Source organism: Phascolarctos cinereus, unplaced genomic scaffold, assembly GCF_003287225.1.
Source record: "Phascolarctos cinereus isolate Bilbo 61053 unplaced genomic scaffold, phaCin_HiC Scaffold_4;HRSCAF=312, whole genome shotgun sequence".
NCBI classification, from domain to species: Eukaryota; Metazoa; Chordata; class Mammalia; order Diprotodontia; family Phascolarctidae; genus Phascolarctos; species Phascolarctos cinereus.
This window is the reverse complement of record NW_027555847.1, coordinates 127710580-127729225: the sequence shown is the minus strand read 5'-3', so window position 1 is coordinate 127729225 and position 18646 is coordinate 127710580. Positions and strand designations below refer to the sequence as shown.

Here is an 18646-nt window from a genome sequence, read left to right as displayed (position 1 = left end):
TTCATTGATACTGTGTGTTGTGTAGACCAGGTATGTCCCCAGTGGGAAAGTTCTTTTTCTAAAGATCAGTCATAGGGCAGTGTTATAATTCACAAGGACTATATAGATTCCTGAAAAATAGGAAATAAAATTTTCTTGACTGTCTGTGGTCTTGGATAAGAGTTCTTTCCATATTTTTGTTGTATAAATAAATTTTTTTTCTCTTTTTGGGAAACAAAATAAGCTAGATATTTAAGTTCCTAGGGTTTCCATGGCTGGGAGTGTAAGTCAGAGAGATTTTATGTGAGACACCCTCCAAACTGTATCCAGGTCCTTATATCAGGAAGGATGATTCAATATCAGGGTTGCATTTCTAATGTCGGTTATAGGGAATAACACTCTCAAAGTTCCCAGAGTCATATGTATGTTGATAGATAGATATATACACATATTTATGTATTGTTGTTGTTCACTCATTTCAGTTGTGTCCAACTCTTTGTGATCCTATTTGGGGTTTTCTTGGCAAAGATACTGGAGTAGTTTGCCATTTCCTTCTCCAGCTCATTTTACAGATGAGGAAACTGTAGATTTGAACTCATGAAGATGAGTCCACCTAATTTTAGGCCCATTACACTATCCACTCTGCCACCTCTCTGCCCTGTATCAATATATACAAACATGTGTACATACATATGTATGCGTGTATACACACATCCACAGGGATAGCAACTGAACCTGTCATTTCACTGGTATGGATAACTCCCAGATGTAGAAGCTTCTCCAATTCTATCCATGCTACCTCTCTATAAACATACATGTACACACACACACACATACATACACACACTCACAGAGTGTGTGAGTGCTAGCCTTGGAGACAGGAAGACCTTGGTTCAAATTCTGCTTCAGTTACTTATTAACTGCCCAGTGTGACTGGGAAAATCAGCTAATTCCTGTCAGTCTCAGTTTCTTCATCTATAAAATGGGGATAATAATAAATACACTCTCTCATTTTCTCTTTCTTTCTCTCACAAACACACACACACACACACACACCATTTCACATAAAGATAGCTACCATTATATTACACTTAAGTAGCTCTGATAATTTGTTAATGTTTTATTATCTGAATCTCAGTACTTCTCTTGTATTTCAAAGAAAAGTGACCTCAGATGTCTCTTCTTCCTTTCACAGAGTGAAGTATTGCTAATCCTAGTCCCTTTTACCTAGTGGGAATGTAAATATTTTCTTGGTATTCACTTTTTAAATATTCTGCATTCAAAGATAAAATAGTTAAGCAGGGAAGTGGGTGTAACCCACATCCCAAAACCCTCCTTATTGGTGGAGATCAGCACCCTTCCCCTTATGCAGCTGCAGGGAGGAGAGAGTCCCTTCTCCACTAATGAGATGAGAGTCCCATATCAATGGGATTTAGGACTCTGTTTATATGGGAAAATGTAGAAACTTAACAGGATAGGCTTACTATTAAGATTAATTAAGGACTTGTCCCAGTACTCAGGAGCTACCTTTATGGCAATTACTTCTGCAGTGGCAACAGCATTGATCTTTTCCATGGTGTCTTATTGTATTACCTCATCTCAATTAAGTTAAATTTATATAGATTCTGTTAATATCAAGAGAAGTTCCTTTTCATTGACATTTGTCTCTATGTACTTACAGACTATATCCAGAGGGAGCATTAAATTTCAGAAGGCCCTGAAATTAGCAGGGCCATAGGGATGGATATTTAAGAGGAGCTATTACACTGGCCACTTCTGTAGCTTTCTGCCATCCCTCAGACTGAGCACTGTGGGAATGTCTTTCATGACTTAATTCATCTAATTCTGTGAGTGGGCAGGTCTGACTTCCCTAATTCATCAGTTGATGTTCATCTGTGGTGTTTCTCAATCTGTTGTGCTTAGTGTCCTTTGCTTTTTCATTTAGAATATTTCCGAGAAGGGTTTCTGTCTCTGCAACATGCTGTCAACAGAGAAATCATGTATTACCACATGAATCACTCTATGACTCAGCAGTATGAGAAAATCAGCATTACTATGAAGAGATTCCCGTTTCCATCTTACATTCAGGACCCATTCATTTCAATCTTAGAGGACAATTTTTCCATGTTGATCATGCTGAGCTTCCTTTGCAGTTCAATCTTCATCATCCATGCTGTTGTTCAGGAAAAAGAAAAAAAATTCAAGGTAACCCTTTATCAAATCACTACTGTATCTATCAGTGGTAGTACTTGGATCATTGGCCATCATGCTGAAACATCCAAACCCCAAGGATTTTTACCCATGTCTACTCTTCAGACCATTAACTAAATAATTAATTCATTTGTTCACTTATTTATTTTTAGCATTAATTTTTTAAAATTTTGAGTTCAAAATTCTCCCCTTCTCTCCAATCCCTTCCCCACCCATTGAGAAGGTAAGCAATATATTACCATTTATACATGTGAAATCATACAAAACATATTTCCATATTAGCCATGTTGCCAAAAAAATGCGAGAAAGGTAAAGAAAGCAAAAAAAGTATTTGTTCTTAGAGTTCATCGGTTCTCTGGAGGTGGATAGCATTTTCGTCACGAGTCCTTTGGAACTGTCTTGGTTCATTATATTTATCAAAGTTGGTAAGTCTTTCACAGTTGATCATCATTACAATATTGTTGTTACTGTGCACAGTGTTCTAGTTCTGTTCACTTTGCATCAGTTCATATAAATCTTCCTACATTTTCCTAAAGCCATCCCTCTTGCTATTTCTTTTTGTTTGTTTGTTTGTTTTTGTTTTTTGGCTAGGTAATGGGGTTAAGTGACTTGCTCAGGGTCTCACAGCTAGTAAGTGTCAATCAAGTGTCTGAGGCAGGATTTGAACTCAGGTCCTCCTGACTCCAGGGCCGGTACTCTATCCGTTGTACCGCCTAGCTGCTCCCCCTTCTTATTCCTTATAAGACAGTAGTATTCCATCATATCATATGCCACAACTTTTTCAGCCGTTCCCCAGTTGATTGGCATCCACTTAATTTCCAATTCGTTGCCACCATAAAAAGAGCTACTATAAATATTTTTGTACATTTTTGTACATATTTTTTTCTCATTTTCTTGTCTTATTGCTATAGCTAGCATTTCTAGTACAATATTGAATAATACTGCTGATAATGGCATTCTTCCTTCACCTTTGATCTTATTGCAAAGACTCCTAGTTTATCCCCATTACAGATAATGGTTGCTCTTGGTTTTGGGTGGATTTTACTTATCCTTTTAAGAAAAGCTCCATTTCTGTTGTGCTAATCTAGAAACATTCTAGTGTTTTTAATAGGAATGAGTATTTTATTTTGTCAAAAACCTTTTATGCATCTATTGATATAATCATATAATTTGTTGTTTTCGTTATTGATATGGTCAGTTATGCTTATAGTTTTCCTAATATTGAACCAGCCCTAATTCCTGGTATAAATTCCACCTGGTTGTTATATAATCTTTGTGATACATTGCTATAATCTCCTTGCTAATATTTCATTTAAAATTTTTTGCATCAACATTCATTAGGGAAATTGGCCTATAGTTTTCTTTCTATATTTTTGTTTTCCCTCATTTAGGTATCAAACTGTATTTATGTAGAATTTAGTAGGAATCTTTCTTTGCCTGTTTTTTTCAAGTAGCTTATATAGTATTAGAATTAATTGTTTTTTAAATGTTTGGTACAATTCACTTGTAAATCCATACGGTTCTGGGAATTTTTCTCTTAAGGAGCTCATTTATGGCTCCTTTCTTTTTCTAAGCTAAGGTTATTTAAATATTCTCTTTCTTTTTCTGTTAATCTGGGAAATTTATATTTTTAAATATTCATCCATTTCACTTGGATTGTCATTTCTATTGGCATATTATTGGGCAAAATAGCTTATAATTATTGCTTTAATTTCATCTTGATTGCATTCAGTTTTTTCATTTTTGGTACTGATAATTTTCATCCTTTTTGAAAATCATATTAACCAGTGGTTTACCTATTTTATTGATTTTTTGTCATGAAACTAGCTCCTAATTTATTAATTTAATGGTTTTGTTTTACTTTCACTTTTATTAATCTCTCCTTTGATTTTTGAGATTTCTGTTTTGGTATTTAATTGGAAACTTTTAATTTGTTCTTTTCTAGTTTTTTTTTTAATTACATGCCCATTCATTGATCTGTTCTTTATTTCTTTTGCTGATGTAAGTATTTTAGGATGTAAATTTTCTCCTAAGTACTGCATTGGTTGCATCCCACAAATTTTGGTATTTGTCTTCTTGTTGTCATTAACTTTAATGAAATTATTGATTGTTTCTATGATTTATTCTTTGACTGTAGTATCATAGGAGAGGAGAAAGAGAACAGAACAGAGACACCATCCTTTTTGTCCTTTTTCTGTTTCTCTCATAAAAGAGGATCATTGTGATCCCAGATAGAGAAGAGGCAGTCCATTTCTGTGCCAGAATCTGCAAGTCTTTTTCTCTGAATCATTTCCTCAGGCTTAGGCAAAAATAATAATTCAGTGAAAGGAAAGTATAAAGCAAATTCTTCTGGGCTATACTACATACTACTTAGATCAAATACTACTTACTATGGTGACTACCTAAAAGAACTATCAGAGTATGATTTAAAATCCACGTTCACTATTTCTGTGAAGGTATAATGCCAGTAGGTACTACATTTATAACAACAATACATATTGTGATGTTTTATCTCCCAAATACAATTACTAAACAGATGTAATTCCAACAGTATGTTTCCAGTTGGAAAAATAGCAAAACCTAGTTTTAGTTTAGCTTTTCAAGACCATGTATGAAATAAAACTAAAAAAATCATCAGTATGATTGAAAGTCTTTGAGAACAGGGCCTCTTATTTTTGTGTTTGTACACGTAGCACTTAATACAGTGTCTTTTGTATATTGTTGTTGTTATTTAGTCATTTTCAGTTGTGTCCGACTCCTTGTGACCCCACTCAGTGTTTTCTTGGCAAAGATACCGGTAATATCCATAATTTGCCATTTCTTTCATCAGCTCATTTTACAGATGAGGAACTGAGACAAATAGGATTAAGTGACTTGCCTAAGGTCACACAGCAAGTAAGTGTCTTAGGCCAGATTTCAACTCATGAAGGTGAGTCTTCTGACTTCAGGCCTGGAACCCAATCCACTGTGTCACCTAGCTGCCCTAAAAATAATTTTTAGCTCAAGCCACTTGGAGTTTTGTCAACAACTCCTAAAGGGTTCCCAAGTCACTAAAAAGGACCCACTGTACTAGAGAGATGCCCAAATGTATAAGTGTTGTTGTTCAGTTATTTCAGTCCTGTCTGACTCTTTGTGATCCTATTTGGGGTTTTCTTGGCAAAGATACTAGAGTGGTTTGCCATTCCCTTCTCCAGCTCATTTTACAGATGAGGAAATGGAGGCAAACAGTATTAAGTGACTTGCCCAGGGTCACACAGCTAGTAGGTGTCTGAGGTCAGATTTAAACTTATGAAGATGAGTCTTCCTGATTCCAGGCCACCTAGCTGCCCTGTCTTCTACACGTCAGATGCTTAATAAATGTTTGTGGAATTACTTGAATTTAATTGGATAACTTCTTCCATTTCCTAGGCCAATACTGGAAGATATCTCACATTCAACCCAAATTCCATATTCTACAGTTTGAATCTGTACCTTAGTCATTCCTATGCAAGAGTAATGGAGAACTCCTAATCAACAATGTTGCCCTCCTTGTTTCATATTCAGGAAGAAGGTATAAGCTTCTCTTCTTCACACCATGTTATTTATTCATTAACTCAACAGATATTGAGCTTCTACTAAGTTTAATGAACTGTGGTAGACACTAGGGGTTACAAAAATGCACAAGAGAGTTCCTCCCTGCCGGGACCTTACAGTATAATCAGACAGTTAATACATGTATTCAAGCAAGTACAGTGGCAAAATGTTGTAAATGTTATATAAAGTGTTGAGAGAATTTACAGGAAGGAGAAATCACAGCTGGTTGGAGGCAGGAGGAGGGAGGGTAGAATACATTTCAGAAGGGAATGACATTAATAGGGATGCAGAGGTAGGAAAGCATAAGATGGCTAAGTCGAGGAGATAGCAAAGTCAAGGGAGGTTATTTTTAGTATGAAAGAGCCTTGATCATGTTTATAAGCAAAGAGGAAAGAACCAGAATATAGGCCTGGAATATAGGCTCAGAGGAAGTAAGAGAGGTTGTAATAAATTCTTTATTGAGACAGGAGAGAAGGAAAAGAAGATGGGTGAAATTATAGAGGAATTTGATATGGAGAGAATGGATGCTGTAGAACCTGTTTTATAGAATGTTATATACAAGACGTTCATAGACCTCAGACTTTCTTCCTGAGTACAATATTTTTAAAAGGAAGTCTCCAAATAGTACATCACTGTGTTTCTAGGTACTGAGGCAGCCAAGTGTTTTAGTTTGCTCTTCTGAATTATTTATAAAAGAAGGAAAGGCTGATTTACAATGTATCATCTTTTTTAAAAAACTGGTTCTAAAGGGGAGGAAGGAAGCTTTTTCTTTTTTAAAAAATGACATCTTTTCCCTTTTTGGAAACTGTCATAATAATTAATGAAGCCCCTAAGAGGAGATTACTCTTCCTGTTCTTATTTCCTTAGAGTCAGCTTTTGCTACTGGAAATCTTATAAGGGATAGCAGTGGAATAGTAAGGGAGTAGATACATTTTTGAGCCTTGTAAGTATAGGCAGATTAAACAGATCTTCAGAGAGGGAGTAAATTCTCATCCATCTCTATGTTCCCCTAATTACTCCAGAGAAATAAGTCCTTGGTGCTCCTTTCATTTTATATCATCAAGAAAAAATAGTAATAGTAATACCCATCTAACTATTATTAATGAGACCAAGAAACCTCAGAAGAATGGCTCCTTCAGACCCATGAGTAAAATATAGTTTAAAATTTATTAATGACATACCAGTCAAGCAGTGATTGCACTCTGGTAATTCATGCTCTCCTTAAAAATTACTGTCAATAATATAACACAAAATTACATATGTAAATATAGGTTTGAGTTTAAAAACACTATAGACTTATTTGATAAAGGATGATAGAAAGTGTCAGTATGGTCATTGCTATCCTTTTACACCCACAGAGTCTCACACTCATCCATGCTCAGGTTTACTAATGAATATATATGAAGTGTGGCCAGCATCACAAATTTTCTACTTGAATTGGTGGTAGAGTGTGCACTTTCTTTCCTCTGATGGCCCAGTTTCTGATTTGAGGCAACTTTCCCCAGGCATGTACATTCTAACATAATGATTCTACAGTTCATTGGTATGATCTGATGATTTATCCAGAAGATTTTTTTGTCATCTGGAGGCAAAAAGTTTACTTGTGAGTATCTCATTTACTTCTGAGTATCTCATTTCTATCATGATAACCTCCAATTTACATTGGAATATTGCCATCTACAGTCTTTGCTAAATGTACTTCACTTATACAAATGTATAATTCTTTGGACTTTGCTTTCTTCAGAGCACCACTTCAGCCTCATAATTTTTTCAAATTTTCTAATGATTCAAATCAGCAGGTGTTTATCATGAAACATTTATTAACAAAAGTATAGTTGAGGGAGCAAGTTCTTTGTAGCGATGGAATGAAATTAAATATTATCAAAGGAACAAGTAGAAGTAAGTTCTATTTTGTTAAAATACAGAAGACATAAGAACTTCTAAAAAGGGAATTACAAGACTATAACCCATTCCAATTCTAGGTAGCAATAATAACTCTTTAGGAATTTATTTTCTTTTCTTTTTCTTTTCCTTACTAATTATCTCCTGTGTATCACTCTGATCAGTGATAAAGTTTTCATTAGCTTTCTTCCTATTCTGTGAAAATAAAAATGTGTTCTCAAAGTGATGTCTTATTTATAACAAGTGATAGTATAATGCTTCTCCAAGTATATACCATACTGTATTCTTGATATTGGTCATTAGTTATGTAACCTGTGACATACTTCATGCTTATGTGCCAAATACACATATAGTAGTAAGGACCTGTGTAGTATTTTCTTGTAGTATTGGTTTTTTTGTGTGTGATATCATATAGGTAAGAACTCAGTCACCAGGCTTGAATTAACTCAGCCGCCAGGTGACATTGTATTAGAATTGTTTCTATCTGCCTTGGTATGGGGCTACTTTTTAACAGGCTGCATTATCTCTCATGGCCAATAGATGGCAATCAAGCCTGCAGATACCTGGGCAACTCTTCCCATAATAGAGGCAACCAGTTTTGCTCTTTGGGCTCAGAAATATCTTAACTCTTCACTATGCTGAATACTAATTAAGAGAATAAAATATAAAGTTACTAATGCATAGTATTACATAAATATGTCAAAATTGGCTAGTGCCCTTATTTCCCATTTAAGATTCTTCTTGTCAACTTCTCCCCATAGGCAACAATACCTATGTTATAAATTAAAAGTACATTGACTATATACAATTATAATTAAAAAGATATTAAAATGTCCAATCGTTGCTCTCATAATAATCTGCAAGATGTGAACCTCAATTTATTACAGAGACAAACGAGTTAGGGTACATGTTTCCACAGTTTAATTTCTCTCAAGCTGGCTTGACATGCATTGCATAGGAGTTTCAGTCCAAAACTGGACCCCCTCCAAGGGGGCCAATTCAGAACTGGCTTAATTTGGGATTTTGGAGTACAAAGTTATATGCCCTTTGAAAAGTAGGTGTTCCCAAAGGGTGCAAATCAAACATAATTGGTTGTCATACTGGGAGGTGGGTTATATTAAAATGAGGGTATTTAAGTATGTGATCCAGGTCACTCAATCTTGGTGAACAGGGTTGTTATCACTTGCCATTTGGATACCACCCCCAGTTTTGGGAATCTGTCTCTCCCCAAACCTGAGTGGGATAAAATCAATTCAGGCCTGGGTTTAGAGTCTGACCAAGATAAGAAGATTCAATGCAATCTCATTATCAGAAATGTTGTTCTGAAGAACTTTGGACAAAAGGCTGCTGTGATTGTGATGGTGGTGGTGGGGTGTGTATGTAAGCTCTGAGTCTCCAAGACAGATTACCTAGAGAACTCATTTTTCTCAAAGAAAACCTTCCACTCTTACTCCTAGGCTTCTCTAAGTGACCTTTTAAGGAAGCCCATTTCTGTGTTCCATTTTGAAAAAAATATTTTTAAATTTTTTTTTTTTACATCAGCTATATTTACCAATGTAGAACTCTCTTCATGACCTTCCAGAGAACTGTCCTTTATAACTGTAGCTATTACTCTGAACTCAGTCTCTTGGAGTGAGACTGGTTACCTTGGGGTTCTGGGGATAACATAACAAAGAATTATTTTTTAAAGGGAAAGAATGTTTAATAAAACTAAACGACATATAGATGGAAAAAAGTTGACAATTGCAGTACTCCATATCCATTTGTCTCCTGCCTCTGAAAAGAAGCAGGGGAAGGGCCAAATCATTCAAGGTGGGGCATTATGATTTCACAGCAATAAATTCTGGTTATTTTGTTATTGGTGTTCTTTCCATTGATTTGTTATAGTCATGTCTATTTTTCTTGTTCTTCACTTTGCATCATTTCATATGAGTCATTCCATGCTTCTCTGTACTTATCATATTGTTAATTAAAGCATAGTAATTTCTCATTCTGTTGCAGTCTAGGAGTATTGGGAACCCCAAATTCCTAGGGCAAAAGACATGGGTCCTGCCTCAAAAGAATGTGACTCAAGCCTTCTTTCAGTCAGAGACAAGGTTTATTAAAACACCAGTTGAAGTGGGCAAAATTTTAAGAATCCCAGCTATTGGCCAGATTTTAAAAATCTGAGCCATCTAATGGGGGAAGATGAGACACTTATATATAGTGTCAAGGTGTGGGTCTAGATGGAATCAAAGAGTGGCCATTTAGGGTAGGGCCAGGTGCAGACAATAAGGGCCACAATGAAAGGGCAGTTAAAGGAATTATTCGATGATACCTTAGGGGAATGCCAGGGATCTGAGTTCAGGGGCTAGGTTTCTGGAATCCATGGGAAAGTTCAAAGTGGGAGAAGTCCAAAGCCCCATACCCTGTCATTTCCATTCATGTACCACATTTTATTGAAACATTTCCTAATAAATGGCTGTCTGCTTTTTTTTAGCTCTTTGCTATCACAAAATGTGCTACTATAAATATTTTGATGTATACAGAACCTTTCTTTTATCATTGACCTCCTTGGCAATATGCTTTGACTTTGTTTAAATATTTCTTGTTGTCTTATACAATCATTTGCTTTTATTTTGGACCATTTTAATTTTCAGGGCTTTTGTTGCTTGGGCAAGGTTTTGAACCTCTTATGTCAAACTGTTAATTTCCTTTCCAATTCTTTCTTCCATAGCTCTTATTTCTTTCCCAATTATTTTTTTGTTCACATTTCACTTATAATAACAGTTTTTAATACATGTTTATCTCCTCCAGGAATTCTAGTTGAACTTGTTGTCTTCAGGCCTTAATTTTCTTTGAGGCTTTGCTTATCAATGTTTTAGAGTCATTCTGTTCTGTTGGGTTTGTGCCTTAGGTATTCCTGTCACCATAATAGCTTTTTGTTATTTTTTTTAAAAATGGGATTCTTTTGTTTGCTTGGTATTCCAGCCTACTTCCTGACTAAAGACTTAGTGTTAGATTGATTGATTATTAGATTGTGAGCTCCTCAGGGGCAGGGACTGTCTTTCATTTGCTTATTTGTATCCCCAGGACTTAGCACAGTACCTGGCAAACAGTTGGTGCTTGAAAAATATTTAGTGAATTGAATGTGAGAGCCAGGCCCTGGGTACTTCTGGAAGGAAGGTATGGGCTGATTCTGTTGTAGCTATCTTGGGAAATTGAATGTTGTATTGTTCCAGGATCTCAGGGATAGCTTAACAACAGCAGCATAGCATTTCTGTAGCACTTACTGTGTGCTAGCCACTGTGCTAAGTGCTTTACAAATATCATCTTATTTGATCCTGGGAGATAGGTGCTATTATTACCTTTATTTTATGGATGAGGAAACTGAGACAAGCGAGTTAAGTGACTTGTCCAGGATCACACCACTAATAAGTGTTGGAGGCTGCATTTGAACTCAGGTCTTTCTGACTTCAGGCCCAGTGCTGTATCCACTGAGTCATCTACTTCAAACAGGCTGTTTGAGCTTTATAGGTTCCTGGGTTTAGGTCTAAGCAAGAGTAGATTATTGCCAGATGCAGTCCCTATTAACTGGCTGGGAAGCTTTGCTAGTTTAGTGACTGATCTGCCAGTTTTCCTTTCTGGGATTCCTGCCCCAGTCATTCTTTGCAGGCTTCAGACTGGGCTAGAAGTTGGAACTGAGACCCCATTCTGCTCCTGGGGTCCAAGCCACACAGCTGCTGCTAGTTTCTGAACTTCTAGTATATATTATAGGGGTCCTTAACCCAGAATGCCATCCCTAAACACAAGTCCCATTCTCAGTCTACCTTGTATTGTTACCTGGGACTGGGTAGTGGGTGACAGAGTTGTCAGATGGCACTAGTTTTTGTCTTGGTGTTCTCTTATAGATCTGGTTTGTGAACTCCAATTACCCCACGAACCCCATTTGAAGACAGAGTCTACTCTAAGAAAGAGACAAACGAAATCAGAGTGCATGTGTCCATGGTTTAATTTCTCTCAAGCTGGCCTGACATGCGTAACGTGGGAGTTCAGTCCAAAACTGGGCCCTCCTAAGGGGGCCAGTTCAGAACTGGCTTGAATTGGGATTTTTGGGGTGCAGCCTTACATGCCTTTTGAAGAGTAGGTGTTTCCAACAGATGACAATCAACTCTGGGAGGTGGGCTATATTAAAATGAGAGTCTTTCAGTATGTGACCCAGGTCACTCAATCCTGGTCAAAGAGACATCAATTTCCATATCACCTGTCTTGACAATAGGGAGGAATCAACATTCTCCCAGACCTGTCTAGGCAACATAATGAGCAAGAATAGATCCATTTAGATTACGTGTTAATGTCCTACTGAAGAAAGAATGAACTTTGAAAGAAAGGGGAATGGGGAAGCTCTGAGTTTCCAAGATAATGAATACTAAGAAAAATCATTTTTCACAGTTTCTTCCTCTTGCCCAGATGGGCAACCTCTCCCTGAGTATTGGAGTGATCTGCACATGCTGTGGTATGCTCCTGACCAGGCCCCATCCCCAGTGTCCACAGATCTTTCTGTCCCTCTGTGTCGACATGGGGCTAGAAAAATGACTCAAGGTGACATTGTCTACATCCAAACAAATATCAGCGATATCTATGAGACTGTATTTTTTTCCTCGTTTTAAAATAAACTGACTCATTTTGTTTTTATCCATACTCTGCATATTTGTATATGAGGCCATGAGAACAAATACAACTTTTCCTGGATAATGCCTTTTTTGAACTTTTATGGAATATTTCCATTAGTTGTCTTATGTCATTTTTTAATACTTTCTTCAGCTTAGTGGTTTTTATTTGAATAGCTTTCCTAGTCCATTTTCAGTTTAAAATTCTCCTGATTGCTACTCAGCTTAGCAGCAGCCTTTCTTCCTCCACAGCGGTCAGCTACAACCCCCATGTCCCCAGCAACCATGTCAAAGGGACCTGCAGTTGGCATTGATCTTGGCACCACTCCTGTATGGAAGCCTTCCATACAGGAAAAAGCGGAGATCTTTGCTAACGACCAAAGAAAAAGGACCACCCCAAGCTACATTGCCTTCACCAACACAGAACGTTTATTCAGTAATGCTGCAAAAAATCAAGTTGCAGTGAACCCCACCAACACAGTTTTTGATACCAAACATTGGTTGCAGACTTGATGATGCAGTTGTACAGTCACAAATGCTGTGGTCACAGTACCAGCCTATCTCAGCAATTCCCAGGGTCAGGCCACCAGAGATGCTAGGAACCATTGCTGGTCTCAGTGTGCTCTTAATCATCAGTGAGCAAACTGCTGCTGCTATTTGCTTATGGCTTGGACAAAAAGGTTGGTGCCGAGAGAAATGTGCTGATCTGTGACCTTGGAGGTAGTACTTTCGGTGTCTCTATTCTTACCATTGAAGATGGCATCTTTGAGGTCAAGTCCACCCACACAAGGAAGATTTGATAACCACATGTTCAACCGTTTTATTGCCAAGTTCAAGTGAAAGAACAAGAAGGACATCAGTGAGACCAAGAGGGCTGTTCACCATCTGCATACGGCTTGTGAACGTGCAAAGTGTACCCTCTCTTCTAGTACCCAGGCCAGTATTGAGATTGACTCCCTCTATGAAGGCATCCACTTCTATACATCAATCACCCAAGCCTGTTTTGAAGAACTGAATGCTGATCTCTGGATCAGTACACTGGACCCTGTGGAAAAGGCCTTAATAGATGCCAAGCTAGATAAATCACAGACTCATGACATTGTCCTGGTGGGTGGTTCCACTTGCATCCCCCAAATCCAGAAGCTTCTGTAAGACTTCTTCAATGGCGAGGAGCTCAACAAGAGTATCAATTCTGATGAATCTGTTGCCTCTGGTGCAGCTGTCCAGGCTGCCATTTTGTCTGGAGATAAATCTGAGAATGTGCAGGACTTATTGCTGTTGGATGTCATTCCTCTTTCTCTTGGAATTGAAACCGCTGGTGGAGTTATGACAGTTCTGATCAAACGTAGTACCACCGTCCCCGCCAAGCAGACACAGATCTCTACCACCTATTCAGACAACCAACTTGGTGCGCTTATTCAGGTTTATGTAGGTGAGAGAGCAATGGCAATGGATAACAACCTGCTTGACAAGTTTGAGCTCACAGGAATCCCCCCAGCATCCCGGGGTGTGCCTCAGATTGAAGTAACATTTGACACTGATGCAAATGGCATCATCGACGTTTCTGGTATGGATAAGAGCACAGGCAAGGAGAACAAGATCACCATCACCAATGTCAAAGGTCATCTGAGCAAAGAAGACATTGAGTGTATGGTCCAGGAGGTTAAGAAATACAAGGCTGAGGATGAGAAGCAGCGACACAAGGTGTGTTCCAAGAATTCTCTTGAATCTTATGCTTTTAACATGAAGGCTACTGTAGAGGATGAAAAACTACAAGGCAAAATTGGTGATGAAGACAAACAGAAGATCCTTGACAAATGTAATGAAATTATTAATTAGCTAGATAAGAACCAGAAGGAAGAATTTCAGCATCAGCAGAAAGAATTGGAGAAGGTCTGCAACCCCAACATTACTAAACTGTACCAGAGTGCAGGGCACCCAGGAGGGTGAGTTCCCAGGGGGTGGAGCAGCCCCATCCAGAGATGCTTCTTCTGGACCCACCATTGAAGAAGTCGACTAAACACACCAGAAGAAAGAGCATTCTACACAGCTTTCCAAATATTGAAGGACTTAAATTTGTAGCCAAGGCAGTAGTGGCTTAAAAGTAACATTTAAGTTTCTGTGTTAATCTGAGCATTCTGAATACTTGAATGTGTTCAGGGGAAGAGAAGTGAAGAACATTGCACTTTATCAGTACTGTAAACAAGTGGAAATGCAATTCTTTTTTTTTTTTTTTGGCTAGGCAATGGGGTTAAATGACTTGCCCAGGGTCACACAGCTAGTAAGTATTATGTGTCTGAGGCCAGATTTGAACTCAGGTCCTCCTGAATCTAGGGCCAGTGCTCTATTCACTGCGCCACCTAGCTGCCCCCATGGAAATGCAATTCTTGTCCTGTAGAACAAAATCTATTTAAAATTGGCATTGTAAAAAAGTTCTCCTGATCGTATCTCTAAGTTTACAGGTAATTATTTTCTTCCTGACTCTTGTTATAGAAATGAACCTAGCCTATTCATTGGCCCTGGACAATTCAAAAACAATTCTTAGGTGTTTAACTTGTTTTAAGTACTGTGCTGGGTGTTAGGGGTCTAAAATATAAGCAATGAGAGAGGCAGTATGGGATAACAGATGCAGAGCTAACCATAGAATCAGGACAAATGTGGACTATGTGACCCTCAGCAAGTCACTTTGTCTCATAGTACCCAGGCAATTATCTGCCAGGGGTGGGGAACCTATGGCCTCAAGGCCACATGTGGCCCTCTAGGTCCTTGGGTGCGGCCTTTTGACTGAGTCCAAGTTTTACCGAACAAATCCTTTTATTAAGGGGATTTATTCTGTGAAATGTGGATTCAGTCAAAAGGCCGCATAACTGAGGTATTTAATTGATCTCCCTTCCCACTCCCCACCCCTGAGTTGATTTTCTATAAGTGTATCGTAGGAGAGGTTAGACTGCTGAAAAAGGGGATAATTACTCTTTCTTAAAACTTACCCTTGTATGGGCAGCACTTCTCTTTCCTAACTTCCCACTTTGTGCTTGACTTTCTTTCTAGTCACCAAACAAACACCTTTGGCTCTGTCTCTCTGGGAATGGTTTTCCTTTCACATTTATGAACAGAAGAGATTTTAAGGTGACTATATCAGAAAGACTAGCTTTTATCTCTTGTCACAGACCTACATTGAAAATCCTTAGACTGCTTGAACCTTATCTCTCTATCTTTAACTGACACTGAAGGAGGAGCCATGGCTCCACACTTCTCCCTGGAAACCTGGTGTGCTTGCCTGACTGCATATTGTCCCACTCTAGTTCTGCTTTCAAGTCTTGCTCCACTTTTCCTCCTGCCTCTCTTTGGATGCAGTAGAGGCTAACCTTTCATTCAGAGTCTCCCTGACTCCCTAGGGATCAAGTAGATGAACACTGAGGAATTTGTGTCCAGCAATGGATAGTTGGCTTCCAGTATCTTGTTACATTCCTCCTTATGGTAGGAAATTTTGTAGTCCCTTGAAACATTAACTGTAGTACCCTTGACATCTGTAATTATATATCATAGTGTAAAATGATGTCGACACTTAGTATGGAAAAAGTGATTAATCCAGGTCACAAAATAATCATCTTAGGGTGTTATTCATGCCAATAATAAATGCAATAGATTTAGCACAGTGTAAAATATTGCTTGATAGGCCACTTTAGTAACTGTAGGTCTAAAATGCAGGTAAGACATGTTACATACATACACATATCACAGCAGTATATACTTATCCATTTGTAAGGATGGGTATGCCTGTTTTAGACTGCAATGACTATAACTAATACTACTTCTAGCTAACATTTATATAGTGCTTTTGGAGTAAAGTTTTTCGTCACAAAAATAACTCTCTTGGCAAACAGATTGAGGAGAGATAAGTTAAGAATCATTAGACCACTTGAAAGACATCGCATTTCAAAAAATTATAAAAGAGAACTGCCCATAAATTATAACTGTAGGACAAAATGGAAAGAAAGGAGTACTGAGGAAACACACACGATTTAATAGCCACTGCTTTACAGAAGCAGTAATCTTGGAATATGATATTCCAGAAGGCAAAGGATATAGGCTTACCTTCTTAAAGCAACCCTGGGAGGAAAACTTCTAGAAACATAAGCCCAAAATTCAGAGCTTCCAGGTCCAAAAAAAAAAAATACAGCAAGCAATCAGAATTCAAGTACTGAGGAACCACAGTCAGAATCATATCCAGTTTACCAGCCAGGACCACAAAGTCAGTCAATAAACATTTATTAAGTACCTACTGTTTGCAAGGTACTGTGTTAAGTGTTGGGAATACAGAGAAAAGCACATAGACCTTGCTTTCAAGGAGCTCGTAATCTAATGAATGAGGCAACATACAAATAAACTTGTACAAACAAGCTATATATAAATGAATTGATAATAGTTAACAGAGAGAAGGCATTCCTTCAGGAGGACTGGGAAAGGCCTCTTGTTGAAGATGAGATTTTAACTCAATTTTGAAGGAAGCCAGGGAAGCCAAGAGGCAGAGATGAGAACCACATGGCCAGGCATGGGGAAGAGCCAGTGAAAATGCCTGGAATTTGTAGTTGGAGTACCTTATTTGAGAAATAACAAGGAGGCCAGTGTCATTTGATCACAGTATATGTAGAAGCATGTAAGATGTAAGATGACTAGAAAGTGGCAGGAGATAATTTGTGAAGGGCTTTGAATGCCAGACGATTTTATATTTGATACTGGAGGTAACAGGGAGTCATTGGAGTGTATTGAGTAAGAGAGTGACATAGCCAGATATTTACTTTAGGAGGATCATTTGACAGTTGAATGGAGGATGGACTGGAGTAAAGAAACACTTGTGGCAGGTGGACCAATTAGCAGGCTATTGGAATAGTCCAGGCATGAGGTGATGAAGATTTCCAACAGGTTGATGGCAGTGTCAGAAGAGAGAATGGGGCCTATGTGAGAGATGTTTCGAAGGTAAAATCCATAAACCTTGGCAACAGATTGCACATGGGGTGTATGGTGACAAGAGAGTGAGGAGTTAAGGATGACACCTAGGTAGGATAGTGGTACCTCAACAATAATAGGGAAACTAAGAAGAGGGGAAAGTTTTGGTTGAAAGATAATGAGTTCAGCTTTTGACATGTTTAATTTAAGATGTTTGCAAGACATCCAGTTTGAGATGTCAAAAAGGTGATTGGAAATGAGAAACTGGAAGTCAGCAGAGATGTCAGGCCTGGATAAGTAGATTTAAGAACCATCAGCATAGAGATGATAATTGAATAAAAGGGAGGAGAGCTTGGAATATAATATTCCAGAAGGCAAGGAATATAGGCTTACAGACAAGAAGAGCTTACCCAATAAAATGAATATGATCCTACAGGGGGAAAAAATGGACCTTTAATGAAATGTAGGAGGCCTTCAAAGCAATTCTGATGAAAAGACCAGAGCTGTGTAGAAACTTTGAAGTTCAAGCACAGGAGTTAAGAGGAGTTAAATATTCAGGTAGTAAAATATGGGACTAAACAAGAAAAAACTTTATATTCTAATATGGGGAGATGATACATATATCTCTTTTGAACTCCATTATCATCAGGGGTTATAGAAGAAGTCTAATAAGATAGAGGGCCTGGGAATGATTCTGTTATGGCTTGATGATCTTAAAAGAAGAATGGAAAGGGAGAGGAAGAGTAATATATTGGGGAGGGAGGGAAGGGAAGCAGAAGCTAGTGAAAATTATCTCATGTAATTGGGGTGTTGGTATATACAAAAAAGGAGGAAGGAGCGGGTGGAGCTGTTACCATTCCTTCCTCCTTTTTTGTATATACCAACACTCCAATGCTACCACTTGAACCTCACTCTTATGTGAACTGGTCAAAAGAGGGAAGAGTGCACAGAGTGGGTACAGAGTATATTTCACTCTACAGGGAAATAAGGAAAAGACAGAAGTGAGAATTAGAGGGAGGGTGGATTAAGGGGGAGCTAAGTGCTTCAGTGGATAGAGCATCAAGCCTGGCAGAGTCAGGAAGATCTGAGTTCAAATCCAGCCTCAGACACTATCTGTGCAACCCTGGACAAAGTCACTTAACCCCTATTTGCCTCCATTCCTCATCTGTAAAAATGGGTACACACTGGAGAAAGAAATGGCAAACCACTCCCATGGACAAGTGCATGGGTTCATAAAGAGTCAGACACTACTGAATAACTGAACAACAGCAAAATTAAGGGTGGGATTTTTGCTAGGCAAAACAGATTCTACAGATATGCAAAATTGCTTATAGTTCTTCTTGAACTGACGAAGAACTGGAATCTGAGGTAGTCCCCATCTGGGC

General features: G+C 38.1%; 1 protein-coding gene across 1 annotated transcript in view; it reads left to right on the top strand.

Moving 5' to 3' along the window:
• Window positions 1–18646, top strand: part of LOC110221854 (phospholipid-transporting ATPase ABCA3-like) — a 227551-nt gene that overhangs the window by 48004 nt on the left and 160901 nt on the right. Inside the window, 1 exon segment of the mRNA XM_078151701.1 lies at window positions 1925–2184. Within this exon segment, the coding sequence (XP_078007827.1) occupies window positions 1925–2184 (260 nt within the window).